Source organism: Fukomys damarensis, unplaced genomic scaffold (genome assembly GCF_012274545.1).
Source record: "Fukomys damarensis isolate Sample0158 unplaced genomic scaffold, DMR_v1.0_HiC HiC_scaffold_27, whole genome shotgun sequence".
NCBI classification, from domain to species: domain Eukaryota; kingdom Metazoa; phylum Chordata; class Mammalia; order Rodentia; family Bathyergidae; genus Fukomys; species Fukomys damarensis.
In genome coordinates, this window is record NW_022900939.1 from 32759699 (window position 1) to 32774213 (window position 14515).

The 14515-nt window shown below is 38.5% G+C and overlaps 1 protein-coding gene across 1 annotated transcript in view; it reads right to left on the reverse strand.

The window, feature by feature from the left end:
* The window catches only part of Mfsd14b (major facilitator superfamily domain containing 14B), a 64237-nt gene that overhangs the window by 49014 nt on the left and 708 nt on the right, over window positions 1–14515 (reverse strand). The window contains exon 2 of the mRNA XM_033756832.1: window positions 14410–14508. Within this exon, the coding sequence (XP_033612723.1) occupies window positions 14410–14508 (99 nt within the window). The remainder of the gene's footprint in view (window positions 1–14409; window positions 14509–14515) is intronic.

Below are 14515 nucleotides of genomic sequence, written 5' to 3' on the forward strand. Positions count from 1 at the left end.
TTGAATAAACAATAGTTCCTGCAATACTTCTGGGTTTCTGAACAGTGAAATATAACTCCTATAGCAATCCATAAAAAAGATTTTACAAATATAAATTAAGTCAATTTTATCTGCTTACTAACCAATTAAAGTTTCAAAAATAAAATATTGATTTCCAAAAAATTGTTTTAAACTTCATGTTTTCATTTAAAATGCTTTACTAGTGCCTTGCTCAGAATTAATTCCTAAATTGATATTTTAAATATATGTCCCATTTTCAAAAAAGTAACGACCCAGCAATAACCAACCAGTTGATAGTCCAAGATGTGTGAGAACTGTAAACTGTGCTATATCACAACTTAAATGGAAAATATTAATCTTCACATCTCAGTCTCAACTTCAAAGTAATGTCACTATTTAGTAAAATGTCTGAATATCTCAAATTATTTTTATATCCTTTAACAAAAGTCACTTAGTTCCAAATAATTTACAAGTCCTGCTTGAATAACTTCCAAGTTTATATAGTTAAGTAATTTTTCTAAAAAAAAAAAAAAGTTAAACATAATTGAGGTGATTTCTTTAGAACCCTGAGCAACATCCAGACAAATATTATCCAGCAAGTAACAGCAAGACCAACAAATAGGAAGCCAGGACCCAATCAAAGTACATTATATATGCTACTACACTACAACCACTTGTGGCCTCACTACAACCTTTATCCCCATTTTACAGATGACAGAACTTATACAATAAAAGTGTTCTCTAGCAAGCTTTCCATAAGATAGTCACATACTTCCAGGGTGTATGTATGCCACTATCCATTTTATTACACTGCTTTTCTTCTAAAGTCCAAATCTCCACAAAATGAATCAGCATACACAAGACAGGCAGCCTGCTCCACAGCAACCAAAGAAGTGACAGGAGTCCAATGCAGCTAGTTCCTCAAGCAAAGCCAAGTACAGACTTTCTCTTTACTCATCCTCTCACCACATTCCAGGAGTCTGACCTGGCTACTGTGAATGTGGGCAAAGGGGCAGTCTCCACAAACCCTTTCACCTACTTTTTAAACATGACCTGAAGAAATTCAGATGCCCTACAGCACCTGGCTTTGGCTTTCCTCAGTCAGGTTATCTGCAGTTCCTTGGAAAAAAATAATGGTGAAAGTGTTCCCCTCCGTCTAACACATGAGCCTCAACTAAAAAAATCAGGGTGCACAATAAACACAAGAAGCCTGCTAACAAGCAGCAGCAGGAGAGAGGCAAATACACTTCCTTCACATAATCTTGGGTGTTCCTCCTCTCCACCCAACCTGCTTTCACTTTCCACTGTAGCCAAGGCTGAAAGATAGACAACATGGCCACTTCTGCCAGAAAATGAGTCATCTGCTTAAGAGAAATTTTTTCAAAACAAAGGGGGGAAGTGACAGTGTATTATCCATCCCAGATTTAAAAATAAATGTTATAGTTCCTCAGGTAAAATCCAAATATGATACCTTATTTGGGAGAAAATATAGTAAAGATGATCACATATAATTGTAACACTACATAAAAAAAAAAAAAAAGAAAGAAAGAAAGAAAGAAAAACTCTTACTACACCATAAACTTTCAGTTCCAATTGATTTTGGGCAGAAATCACACCTCTAAGAAAAGCTATAATCTTCCTCAAAGGCAGTCTACTGTGTATTAAGAGCAGTAAGGGTAGAGCTAAAGTTAAGAAAATGTAAAAACAATAGCATATACACCTGGAATGCTGAAAACAGGAAGCCTGCAACTGTGAAGGACCAAGAACAGGAAAGGCTGAGTATCCCTTAAATGCTTGGGACTAGAAGTTGTGTTAGTCAGTTTTTCATTATTGTGACAAAATGCCCGAGATAAACAATTTGTAAGAAAGAATGGAGTATTTTAGCTCAGTTTGGAGGTTTTAGTCCACTGTCAGTTGGCCTGTCACTTTTGGGCCAATGGTGGGAGCAAATGGCCAAGATGGCTGCTCACCTCTTGGCAGCCAAGAAACAGAGAGAAAAGAAGGAGCTTGGATCCCAAAGTCCCCCTAAAGCACATGGCCCCAATGACCTATGAAAACTCGTATGCCAGAGTCTGGCTGTTGATTTGAAACATAAGGCCAATACTTTCCTTAGGGATACAGTACATGTTATAGACCTTTCAACAGACTTTTTGTACTTTGCATTGTGCTATCTTCTCTATGAATTAGAAGAGATTTTTGTTCATTTAAGTACTTCACAGAACTGTCTGATAAATAACTGATAATATGTAAAATTCATTATCTTAGTTGAACTCTCCCTGTTTTCAAAATGTAGTGACTGATGATCAAGAAGCAGACTGTCCCCAGGATTCTCCATTCTTCTTCAGATACACTGACCCAGGTTCACCTCAGCAAGAGACAGTGCAATCTGCTAGAACTAGAATTACAGGGAGCGATATGATGATGTCCAACTCCTACAGTGCAGGAATGCTTGGATAGCTCAGGAATGTTAGTGTTTTCTCTTCCTTTACTGGTGAACAGCAAAAGCAAAACTGACTGTATAATAAACTCTGAAACATGAGGAACTGAGCAATCAAGTAAAGATCAGGCTGCAACATGCAGATGAGCTGAGTCGCAGCACTACCACAGTCTTCTTGGTCAGCTCCAGCAAGTCAGTTATCTCCACACACTTACATGTTTATCTTCAGTCCAACATGCATGACACTATCACTACACCTCAGAACAGTTATAAGAATGGAGGAAGTTTGGTCAGTGAAAGCAACTTGCCTTAGAATGGTGTAAATCGTCACAATTTCTGAAAACAAAACTAGGTAAGTGAAATGAGAACCACTCATTTGATTTAGTAGGATTAAGGAGCAAAGGCAAGAATCTGGGCACAGTGGTACACTCCTGTATTCCCAACACTGGGAGGCTCAGGCAGGAGGATCAAAAGTTCAAGCCCAGCCCGGGCAACTTAGCAGCTTAGTGAGACTCAACCTCAAAATTTAAAGCAAACTTTAAAAGGGGGGAGGGGCTAGAGATGTAGCTCAGTCCAAAGGCCCTGGTATCAATCCCTACTACTGGAAAATAAGAGGCAAGAGGGAAGGGGAGGACAGGGAAGGGCAAACAGAGCAAAAGCAAGGAAAGCCTGGGTTTTTAGGTGCTATGTTATTCTACCTCACTGAAAAGGTCTACTACTATTCTCAAATAACATCAGTATAGTTCCTGGTAGATGACTGAAATTTTCTTTCTTTCTTCCTTTTTTTTTTTGCAGTACTGGAGATCAAACTCAGGACCTTACACTTGCAAGGCAGGTGCAGCACTGAGCTAAATCCCTGGCCTGAAATGAGTAAAATTTAAGAGAGGGCAAAAAGAGGCTTGGGAAGCATACCACAGTAAAAACCGGTGCATGCCTGGAAACCCAGCACTTGGGTTTCTGAGGCAGGTGGACTGCCATGAGCTCAAAGCCAGCCTGGGTTACACAGTAAGTTCAAGTCCAGCCTGAACTACATAGCGAGACATGTCTCAAAAAAACAAAACAAGAAATAACTTTTCCAAAGCTTTGCCAAGAGGTTCCCCTTTCCCTCCCACCTGAACAAATGTTAGTCATTATGGTCCTTTTCTCTTTTAAATATTGAGCAGGTGGCACAAGGCTCATGTAGAAGGAGAAGAGTAGAAAATCACTGAATATGGTACAAAGCAGTGACATTCAGATTAGAATATTTATTTTGTAAGAAAAAATAACTTTTTTTTTCAGCTTCAATTGAGTTTATTGGTACATTTTAGGGATACAGTACAGTTACATTCATTGTTGGGATCTTGTACATCTACATGACAAGTCTTGGTTCTCATTTTTCCCCATACCCCTGCCCTCCCTTCACCCCCTCCTCCCCTCCCCATCTATAACCACTTTATTTCCATCTTTTCATTATCTCACATTTTAGAAAAAATAACTTTTTAAGACAGACAACTTAATTTTAAATTAATATAATTGGACATTAGAAAAGAAAATATGGTGTGAATAAACTGTAATAGTACATAAAATCCTAATGAGATAACTGACATTGTGAAAAGGGAAGCAAGGGGCTAAAGGTGTAGGGAAGGTAGGATGGGTAGGGGAAGGGTAATAAGGGAAAAGAAAAAAATGTGAGAAAATGAAAAGATGGAAATAAAGTGTTTGTAAATTGGGGGGGGGGATGAAGAGAGGGCAGGGACAAGGGGAAAAAATGAGAACCAAGACCTGTCATGTAGAGGTACAAGATCCCAACAATGAATGTAACTGTACTGTATCCCTAAAATGTACCAATAAATTCAATTAAAAATTTTTTAAAAAGAAAAGAAAATATGAAAAACAGTGAGATAATCACCTATCTTAAAAATAAGCTATAGGGCTGAGGATTTCTAACACCATTCAGTGGTACCACGCGTGCCTCAAGTGCAAGGTCCTGAGTTCAATCCCTGGTATAAACACACACAAAAAAAGAAAAAACAAAAAACCAAGCTAGAAACCTTTAACAAGGCACAAAAAATAAACAGGAAATAAAAGCTACTTATTTAAAAAGATTAATGTAAGTGTTATGTTCTAAGGAGAACATGTTAAAAAACAAAGGTATTTCTCCTTCAGGCCAAGACAAAGTACACAACCAAAAAAGAAAGAGAAAGAGATAAAGAAGAGAAGGGAAGGGGAAAGGGAAAGGGACAAGGAAAGGGAAGCGAAGGAGATTCCCACACACTGCACCCTAGGCAAGTCTCCTGATGATCAGGGGACAAGCAGCTGTACTTTATCATCCCCTCGCTTACTGCCCTGAGAGAGTTCCCAGCATTAGAAGGAAGAGCATCAGCAAAGCCTGGAGTCCCCAAGCTGAGATGGGGCTGAGAGTCAAGGGAGACCAAGGCAAGAGCAGAAAGACAAGTGCTGATCAAGTGCTCAAGAGAAGAGAAAGACAGGTCCAGGGAAGATGCACCTCAAGAATACAGTAGAGCACTGATGAGCACAAGCATGACGAGAAATCACCAAAAGCTAGATGAAAAAACCTCTTAACAGCGCCCAGATATGGCCAGGTGAAATAGTAGGCCATTTTATGTTTCTAACATCCAAATTTTAAAACCTTATTATTCACAGAGTATTGGGTAAAGAGGAAGACAGTCCTAGTGGAGAGTGGAGAATAACTAAGCACTCCAGTGAGCACCATTCTGAATGTGTCTAATAAATTAACAGTATCTTAGATAATGCAGGAAAATGACATACACATAAAAGTCACATATTACATACATATTCACTTAAAAGCACCCATATATTATAATAAATATAGGAATACACTATGTATTGTTACAATTTTGGTTTGTAACTCCACTTTTTTAATTTCCTAAAGAAATTAAAAGTGCATAAAAATAATTATAAATTGAGGTTTGTAACACAAAACCATATAATTTGAGGCAATTATGTTAAAGGGGAAGAAATATGGTAGATTCTGTATACTTTTCAACCAACACTGGTGAGAATCCAAAATACATTGTTCTAAATTTGAGATGTTCACAATTCCAATGGAAACAATAGAATATCTACAATATAGAAGAAAAAAAACCTGAGAAAGTAATAAAAATAGTTCAAAAAAGAAAATCTAAATTAAGAGAAGGCAATTTAATAGAGGAAATGATGGACAATAATGCTGTAAAGAACAAAATGACAGATGTCTTTCCTTATTAGTGATAAATTTAAATAATTAAACAGATCAAGCTCTGAAATCAAAGGTAGAAGTTGACAGGATTAAAAAAGCATGATCTAAATATGTGTTCTATAAGAAACTCCCTTTAGAGTCAAAGACACAAAAGAAAGGGAAAGCATAGGAAATGAGATTCAACATAGAAACCAAAAGAGGGCTGGTTTACTATGCTTATATCAGACCACAAAAACTTTAACTTAAGATTTCAGGTCTTATATTTAAGACTAACCCATTTTGAACTGATATTCATCTATGGTATAAAATAAGGGTCAAGTTTCATTATTTTGCATGTGGATATCCAGTTTTGCCAGCACAGTTAGTTAAAGGCTATCCTTGCCCCACTTTGCGTACCTGACTCACTATCTGAGGATCAGTTGAACTTGTGCATATGGGTTACTTCTGGGGTCTCTAGTTTGTTCCATTGGTCTCTGTGCCTATTAGGCATAGATCTCTATGCCTAATACCAACACCACATTTGTCGACTACAACAGCTTTGTAATACACTGATGTGACAATTCAGTTATGTAAGAGAAACACCTTCCAGAGATCTACTATATAAAAGCACAATGCCCCGGATGGGGTAGCACATGCCTGTAATCCCAGCACTTGGGAGGCTGAGGCAGGAAGATCAGAGTTTGAGGCCAACCTGGATTACACAGTGAGTTCAAGGCCAGCCTGAACTACAAAGTGAGAGCCTGTCTCCAAAAAACAGGGGGGAAAAAAAGAAAGAAAGAAAGAAAGAAAGAAAGAAAGAAAGAAAGAAAGAAAGAAAGAAAGAAAGAAAGAAAATAGTGCAAGCACAATGCCTACAGCCAGCATTAGCCAGTCAGTATTTATTTATTTATGAGTTCAAGTCTCACTAATGCCTGAGCATTAAACTCAGAATCCTCCTGCTTCAACCTACCAATTAGGCTTACAGGGCACTGTGCACGATCTATCTATCTGAGAATCCTACATCCATAGATTCAACCAAATGTGAATGGAAAATATTGAGGAAAAAAAAAATCAAGCAAATGTTCTCCTGATTTCCTAAATAAAATATAACAACTATACACATACACTATATACATTCACATTGTATTTGGTATTATAAGTAACCTAGAGATGACTTAAAGTACAGGAAGATTGTGTAAGTTTTATGCAAATACTACACCATTTTACACAAGGGACTTAGGCAGTTTTTTTGGGGGGGGGTTCTCAAATGTGTATGGAATTGCTAAGGATAGCAAACCACCAAAGTAACGTTTAAAAAGGAAGTTGAAGGACTCACTTCCTCATTTCAAAACTTATTATAAAGCTACAGTAATTAAAACAATATGGTATTGAGGTAGGGTAGAAGGAATTAAAAGAGACAAGAAAACTCAATTTTTGTCTCCCTTATTACCTTAAAACTCTGTCAGATCCCAGCTCACCACTGCCCATCAGCATGATAATCACTTAGGCAATGTCTGTACTATTCTATTTCATCCCCTTTCAAAGCTGAGCACACCAAGAGTAACTAAAGTAATCTTCAGCGTCTGCAGGGCCACTCAATTACTAGCATTCACAGCCTCCAGTTCTAAAGACCCTCCCCAACTCCCAGTGCGCCTGTAAGTCTTCAAACCTACAGTCACCTGAGTTCCAAAACCAGAGCCATGTAGACCACCTGTTGATAAGATCAGCTCCCCCAAAGCAAGGGCAGGTATCTCACAGGATTCAAATTGTCCCTCAAGCCATAAGGACTCCTCCAGAGATATGAAACCAGGACTATGGTAATTATTGCCAGATCCACCTCAACTAAACCTTAAAAGCTGGCCTCCTGGGCCAGGAATTTAGCTGAGTGGTTCTGCTGCCTGCCTTGCAAGCACAAGGTCTTGTTTGATCCCGGTACCAAAAAAAAAAAAAAAAAAAAGCTGGCTTCCTACTTTTATGAGCAAGCCAGTCTGAACCCTGAATCAGTTTGCCCCTTCCAGTCGCCCAAACTGGAGTCCTTTTCCTATTCCCCTTTATTTTCTAACTCTGCCTAGTAAATCTGACAATTCCTCATACTAACAAGTCCTGAAATTCTTTTTCCATAAGTCAAGAACCTACTCAGCAAGCCAAGGCGAGATCCCCATCTCCCCTTTGGGGGACCTTCTTGAGGTCCCTATCTGGTGACATTACTGTCATAAGGATAGCCACATATCAATCCTAGACTAAGTGAACAGGACAAACAGGCTGCTTTTAGCAAACAACAGCAACTTCTCAGTAATAGGGCAAATGATCACAAGATGAAGTATACAAACCCTCTGGTGCTGAGAGGTCCAGTGATTGCCTACACACCTGAGCAGACAGACCACCCTTGGAACCCAAATCATAAACATTTCACCCGATTCCTTAGCCCCTTTAATACCTGTATAAGCTTACCCCCCCCAACACACACCCGTTAGCTGCTAATATCTCTCTCCTGATGCTAGCTCGTCCACCTTTGGATGAAATCTCTCCCAGTTAGCTGCTGTTATTTCTCTCTCCCAATGTCACAAGGATGTAATAAATTTGGCTTTTCCTAGCTAGCTGCTAAAATCTTTTCGAGTTTAGTCTCTGTTCACTGGAATAAACTTTTGTTTTAAAAGCCTGTTTTAAAAAGTGGTTTCATGTGCACAGTTTGTAACAATATACACATTAATGGAACAGAATTGAGACTTCAGAAATAATTTCATGCATACACTACTAACTAGCTGGTAAAGGTGCCAAATCTAATCAGTGAGAAAATATCAATTTCTTCAACAAATGGTGCTGGAACAACTGAATTTCCACATGTAAAAGAATGAAGTTGGACCTCTTCTTCACAACATATACCAAAATTAACTCAAGAGATGAGTGGTCTAAACATAAGAGCTAAAAACAAAGGGGCTAAATTTTGGATTTGGTAATGGATTGTTTGATACGACCAGAAGTAGAAGAAGCAAGAAAAAAAGGTAAGTTGGTCTTCATCAAACCTAAAAGACTTTTCTGTGGGGTGTGGGGTGGGATGCTCAGGATTGAATCCAGGACAAAGAATCTACCACTGAGCTAAACCCCCAGCTTAAACTTCATGATACTAATGTAGGGAATATGGAGCATATAGGTATGATTCAGGACCTCTAAAAAATCAAAATAATGTAAGGGAAATATTTTAATTCCCAACCTACTAGATGTCTGATACACTGAGTTTGTGCTCTCTAAAATTAAAGAATGAATTCTAGGAACAATGGAGATTAAAACTAGGAAGAATTTATTCAGAGAAAAAGATAGCTTCTGCCTAAGAGAGACAGAAGGGGACCCAGAAAGTGGGTTACCTGTGGACCTCACACACATACTTTTCAAGGAAATTTATAGAGCAAAAACATGAGGTTAGGTGGGCATAAGGTGGAACAAAACTAGTCAACTAATAAGATTACAAATATTGTTGCTTAAGTAATACTGATTCAATGGAAAAATCACAAGGGAAGACAAAACTATAATCAGGTAATAAGATTACAAGTGTAGTCACTTAGGTAGTATTGATTAAATGGGGATCAAATGGGGAAGAAAGTCACATAGCAAGAGTATATGAAATGAACAAGGACTTTTCCAGGAAGGAATGGGCTAGGGAGGTTTTGTTTCCCCACCCAAGGTCAATGATGTTTAGAGTATCAATCACTGCTGTTCATTTCATCCCTAGGGGAAGTTTGCAGGCATAGTCAATTTTCTTTCTCTTGAAGCTGGGCCATCAATGAATGCACCTCCAGCCACAGCTGTCTCTTGCATTGATTGAGTGCCAATAATATTTCTAATTAATTTAGCTGTCTACAATAGTACTGGATCTTGCAATGGCTTTGTGAAAATAGAGAAATGGACTGGAGCAAAATTTTAATCTTCTGTATATCAAAGGACACACTCAACAGAGTTAAAAGGAAACCTATAGAGCCCAGTGTAGTGGCAGATGTCTATAATCCCAGCAGATAGTGAGGCTGAGGCAGGAGGACTTCCACAACTTCAGTACCAGCATGGGATACACAGCAAGACCCTAAAAAGGTAACCTACGGAATGGGAGAAGATTTTGAAAACTATCTCATTAGGGCATAACCTGGTCTATTTTGCCCTTCTATAACTGAGTGCTACAGAGTGAGTCATTTATAACAGAAATTTATTAATGCAAGATCCTGGAGAGTCAGAGGTCCAAGATCAAGAAACAAGCATGTAAACAGGGCTGTCTTGCTGCATTATCTCACGGTGGAAAGCAGAAGAGAATGGAGGTGGAAGAAGAAGAATAAAGAGGAAGGGAGGGAGGAGGAAAAGGCCAAAAGTCCTTCTGTAAGGAAACCATTCCCATTGACAGCTCTAATCCACTCATGAGAGCAAAGGCATTGCCTAATCACCTCTTTAAGGTTGTACCTCTTAACACTGCTACAGAGGTAATTAAATTTCAACATGAATTTGGAAGGGGACAAGCATTTTAACCATAGCAGGGTTTTAATGTCCAGAACACACAAGAACTTCTATCACTTAACCACAACAAAAGGGTAACTCAATTTAAAAATGGTCAAAGGATTAGAACAGGTATTTCTCCAAAGAAGATATATACAAATAGTCAACAAGTCTATGAAAAGATGCTTAAACCACTAATCACCGGGGAAATTGCAAATTAAAACTATAGAGGTCACCTCACACCCACCAAGATGAATACAATCAAAAGAAAAAGAAAAATAACAAGTGTTGGTGAAGATATGAAGAAATCAGAAACCTTGAATAACTAATGGTGCAAATGTTAAATGATATAGCTACTATGAAAACTGTTCAGTTGTTCCTCAAGGAACTAAAAATAAAGTTAACCTAAGTTCCAGCAATTCCACTTTTGGGTATACATCCCAAAGGACTGAAAGCAAAGTTCTAGAGATAGCTGTATACCCACCTTCACAGCAGCACTATTCACACAGCCCAAAGGTAGAAACAACAGTGTTCTAATTTTTAAATAAACACACAATGGAATATTTCTAAGCCTTTAAAATATAGAAAATTCTGACACATGCACACAGCAATGATTTTAAGGGAATTAAGGAAAAGTGAAATAAGCCAGTCACAAAAAAAGTAAATCTTACAATTTCATTGATATGATGTAGTCAAATTCATAAAGTAGAATGAAACAGGAGAGCAGAAAGTGGTAAATTGTTTAATGAGTACAGATTTTGTTTTGCAAGAAGAAATGGTTTGGGAGATTGGCTGTACAATGTGAAAGTAACACTGAAGAACCCTACACTTAAGAATAGTGAAGATGATAAATGTTATGCTATATATTTTACAATTAACAATTTTTTAAAAAATAAAGTAAATTTCTATATGCTGGCAACAATCGTGAACTTTAAATTTTTAAAAATTTACAGTTTATGTTTGTGTGATGGTACCAAATACAATGGGATAAGGAAATATGAAATCAGGAATAATCTGACAAAAGGTTTGAAACAGAAAAACACAAACTCCAGCTGACAGAAATAGAAGATCTAAACTAGAGAGATATCCAATTTCTGGATCAGAAGACTTGGCCTTAAGTTTTCAATTCTTCCAAACTGATCTTCAAGGGCAATAGAATCCCAAAAGGTTTTCTTAATTGCTTCTTGGACTTTTGGCTAAGATTAAGTGAAACTGACAGGCTGATGCTAAAATTCTAAAAAGCAAACACCTAAAGAGCCACAGCAATAAGATTGGGGCCAGGGATTTAGCTCAGTGGTGCTGCCACCTGCCTCGAAAGCACAAGGTCCTGAGTTCAATCCCCAGTACAAAAACAAAAACAAAAAAACAAGTTTAAAGGGCAAACTCCATTGTTCTCAAGTCTTATTGTGAATCTCTAATAACCAAGATTGTGCGCTGCTGATGTAAAGACAAATATACAACAAAGGAACAGAATACAGAGTTAAGGAATATACTGATATATGTATGGACAAAGATTTTTGACATAAATGTAAAAGCAATTAGTGAATGAAAAAAAAAATCTTCCATGTATAACACTGGCTTTGTGGAATCTATAAACACCCTGAAATACTACCCTAAACTTAGTGTATTTTATTTGCAAAAAATCCTTAACCTTAGCAAAAGACTAAGTATAAATGAATTTACCTGTGTTATGCATATTGGAAAAACCTACATTCAACAATAATGTAAATAATTCTTATACAACATCTCAAAATGTGTGTGAATGCACAGCAAGGATATGAGAGAACAGAGAACATATTACATACAAACACCTCTCTTTTCTAGACAGAAGTAATCTCATGAAGGAAATACTTGATTATTTATTTATTTGTGGTATGGGAGATTAAACTCAAGCCTTTCCCATTGAACTACATCCCCAACCCCTTTTTCATTTTTTTTTGTTTTGAGACAGAGTCTTGTTAAATTGCTGAGGCTGAGGTCAAACTTCAGATCCTCACCTTGCCAGGGGGATGTGATTACAGGTGTGTGCTACTATACCAGGCTTCCCTTCTACTTTTCAGGTCATGACATCTCATTACCTTTTTCTGGTCAATATATCTCTGTGCTAAATGAGATTTTTAAAATACATTGTCAGCCGATTACCTGTTCTTGGGTAGTCCTCCCTGTGATTATAACATAAGAAACTGAAACTACCAGTGTCACAGGAACCAGCTATAAGGAAATTACAACACATTAAAATAAAATCAAATCATGAAGGCTGTAGGGCACAGCATCTGAAGCGAGAGTGAAAAGAAATTGCAAGCAGAAAAAATATGCGTAATTTTGTGAGTCTAGCACATGACACAAACACCCATGATTAAAGGCATTCACTGCTTTTCTAGCTTTCATACACTCAGAAAAGCACCGGCATGCTAATCACCTCACTAATTACCAAACATTAAGAAAACAGTATTTATAAGAGTTGATATATCAATACTAAGTCCACCCACTTTCAGAGACAGGGAAGGACTGAGTAGGAATCTGTGCCCCAAATCAGCAGATTATCAAGATCCAAAGGAGAAAGAATGGGGAACAAACTGGGTCTTTGGTTTAAGTAAACATCCCTCCAAAGTTCCCATTCATAAGTAATTTTCAGGTTGGGGTCTACTTCCTGTCTAGAATGGAACTGGAAAGAATATTTTTACCATAGACAGGGAATCACCTATGGTTTGTAATCATTCATAATTCACACATGCAAAAAATATTGAGAGTAACACCACCATTTAATATTTACTAAAGGCTTAGTAGACACAAGCTGGAGCAGCCCTCACAATCCTATGTTATTATTATTATTAGGATTATGTAACTTTCCCAAAATTACACAAATAATAAAAGTGGAAAATGGAATTCAAAGCATGCTTTCCTAATCTCTATGCTAATAATGCTTCCACCTAGCAGTTTATTAGTTGTAAGCCACAGGGAGCCAATAAAAAAATTAAGGATAGCAGTAATGACCATATTTATATATTATATCATACTAATCAGCAATGTGGTGGGCAGACTGATGGTGAAGTGATCAAGTCTCATGAAGGATGGTCAAACTCTGTCAAGAATGCTGAGGAGGAAATGAATCCTATGAATGAAGAGAAGAGGAAATCTAAAATCTGTACCTGGTAAACATAGCCGGACCTTTTAGCGAAGTGAGGAGATGAAGGAAGCTACCTCTTAAATTACCAGCTTGGCCACTGGTTAGTAATTACTGTTCATCTATTCAAGGAAGACAAAAGGACCTGGTGGTTTTACTTGCTTAGGGGCTAGAAGAGGTCACATCCATTTGATCAAAATCAAAATGAGGGGACTAGTTCTACAGAATTTCCCTTCACCTTCACAAGAAAAGCTTTCCTCATTAGAAAGATGTTATTTTTAAAATGAGCCTGCCAATGCTTTTTCGAAAATAAAGAGTGACAAAGGACCTTCAACATTATTAACCCTTCATTTACTGATTAACCACTGAATGGCGAGGCAATACTCAGACAAAAGTGACCTTGCTCTGGCAGAACCACAACTAGAAGCCAGCCCTTCTAGCTTCATCCTACTTATTGCTCCTACTTTATGACTCTCCCAACTCTAATGGGGGATCACCTCAAGGAGTATGTACATATAATCAGTTCGCATTCTTTAAAAAACAAAATTAGACGCTAAGTTTTAACGTCTAAGGCTGATCACATATTTTTCACAAAAAATCTTAAGTTTTCTTTGGAAAAACTTTTCTTGGTTACCTATTCGTATTACTTGTAACATTTTCTATACTTTGGGTTCCAGACAGATTCGCCATCCTTCTACACTTAGCATTGAAGAAATGACAGACCCGCTGTGCTTAGTATTCCACCACAGAAAACCAACGCGCCACTGACAAGGCCTGTCCTGCCAAATTCAGGCCAAGGAAACCCAGGCTTTCTTGCACTGGTGTCAAGGGCAGCCCAACTTCTAGTACCACCAAAGAGACCGGCCTGAACTTGCTCCTCCCGGGCCCTGGGATGAGCAGCTTCCCGTTGGCCGACTGCTCCAGGGTGCTTGGAGAAAACGAAAGGACCAGGAGGGTGTCGGTCTCTCCCACCGCGGCTACTCCGGAGTCTGGGATTGACGAGCGACTCTCGGGGCTTCCTGCTCGTTATCCAAATCCGCATGGGCAGACAAGGCGCCCGAAAACTGTGTCAACTGGTACAGAGACCCGGAGCTCTCAAGTAACCTGGTCACTCTGCCTTCTGAAACAACCAAATCGCCTCAAGTTTTTTGTCTTAGCGAGAAAGCGACACGAGAGAAGCCCGCGCCCATAGCGAACCTGGTTCCGAAGAGGGCACCGGCTCACTGAGTCCACCCTCTTCGCCCGGCTCCCGTCCCTGACCCGGACCCCGACCCGGGAGCGCCCTCGCTCACCCAGCTGCCGC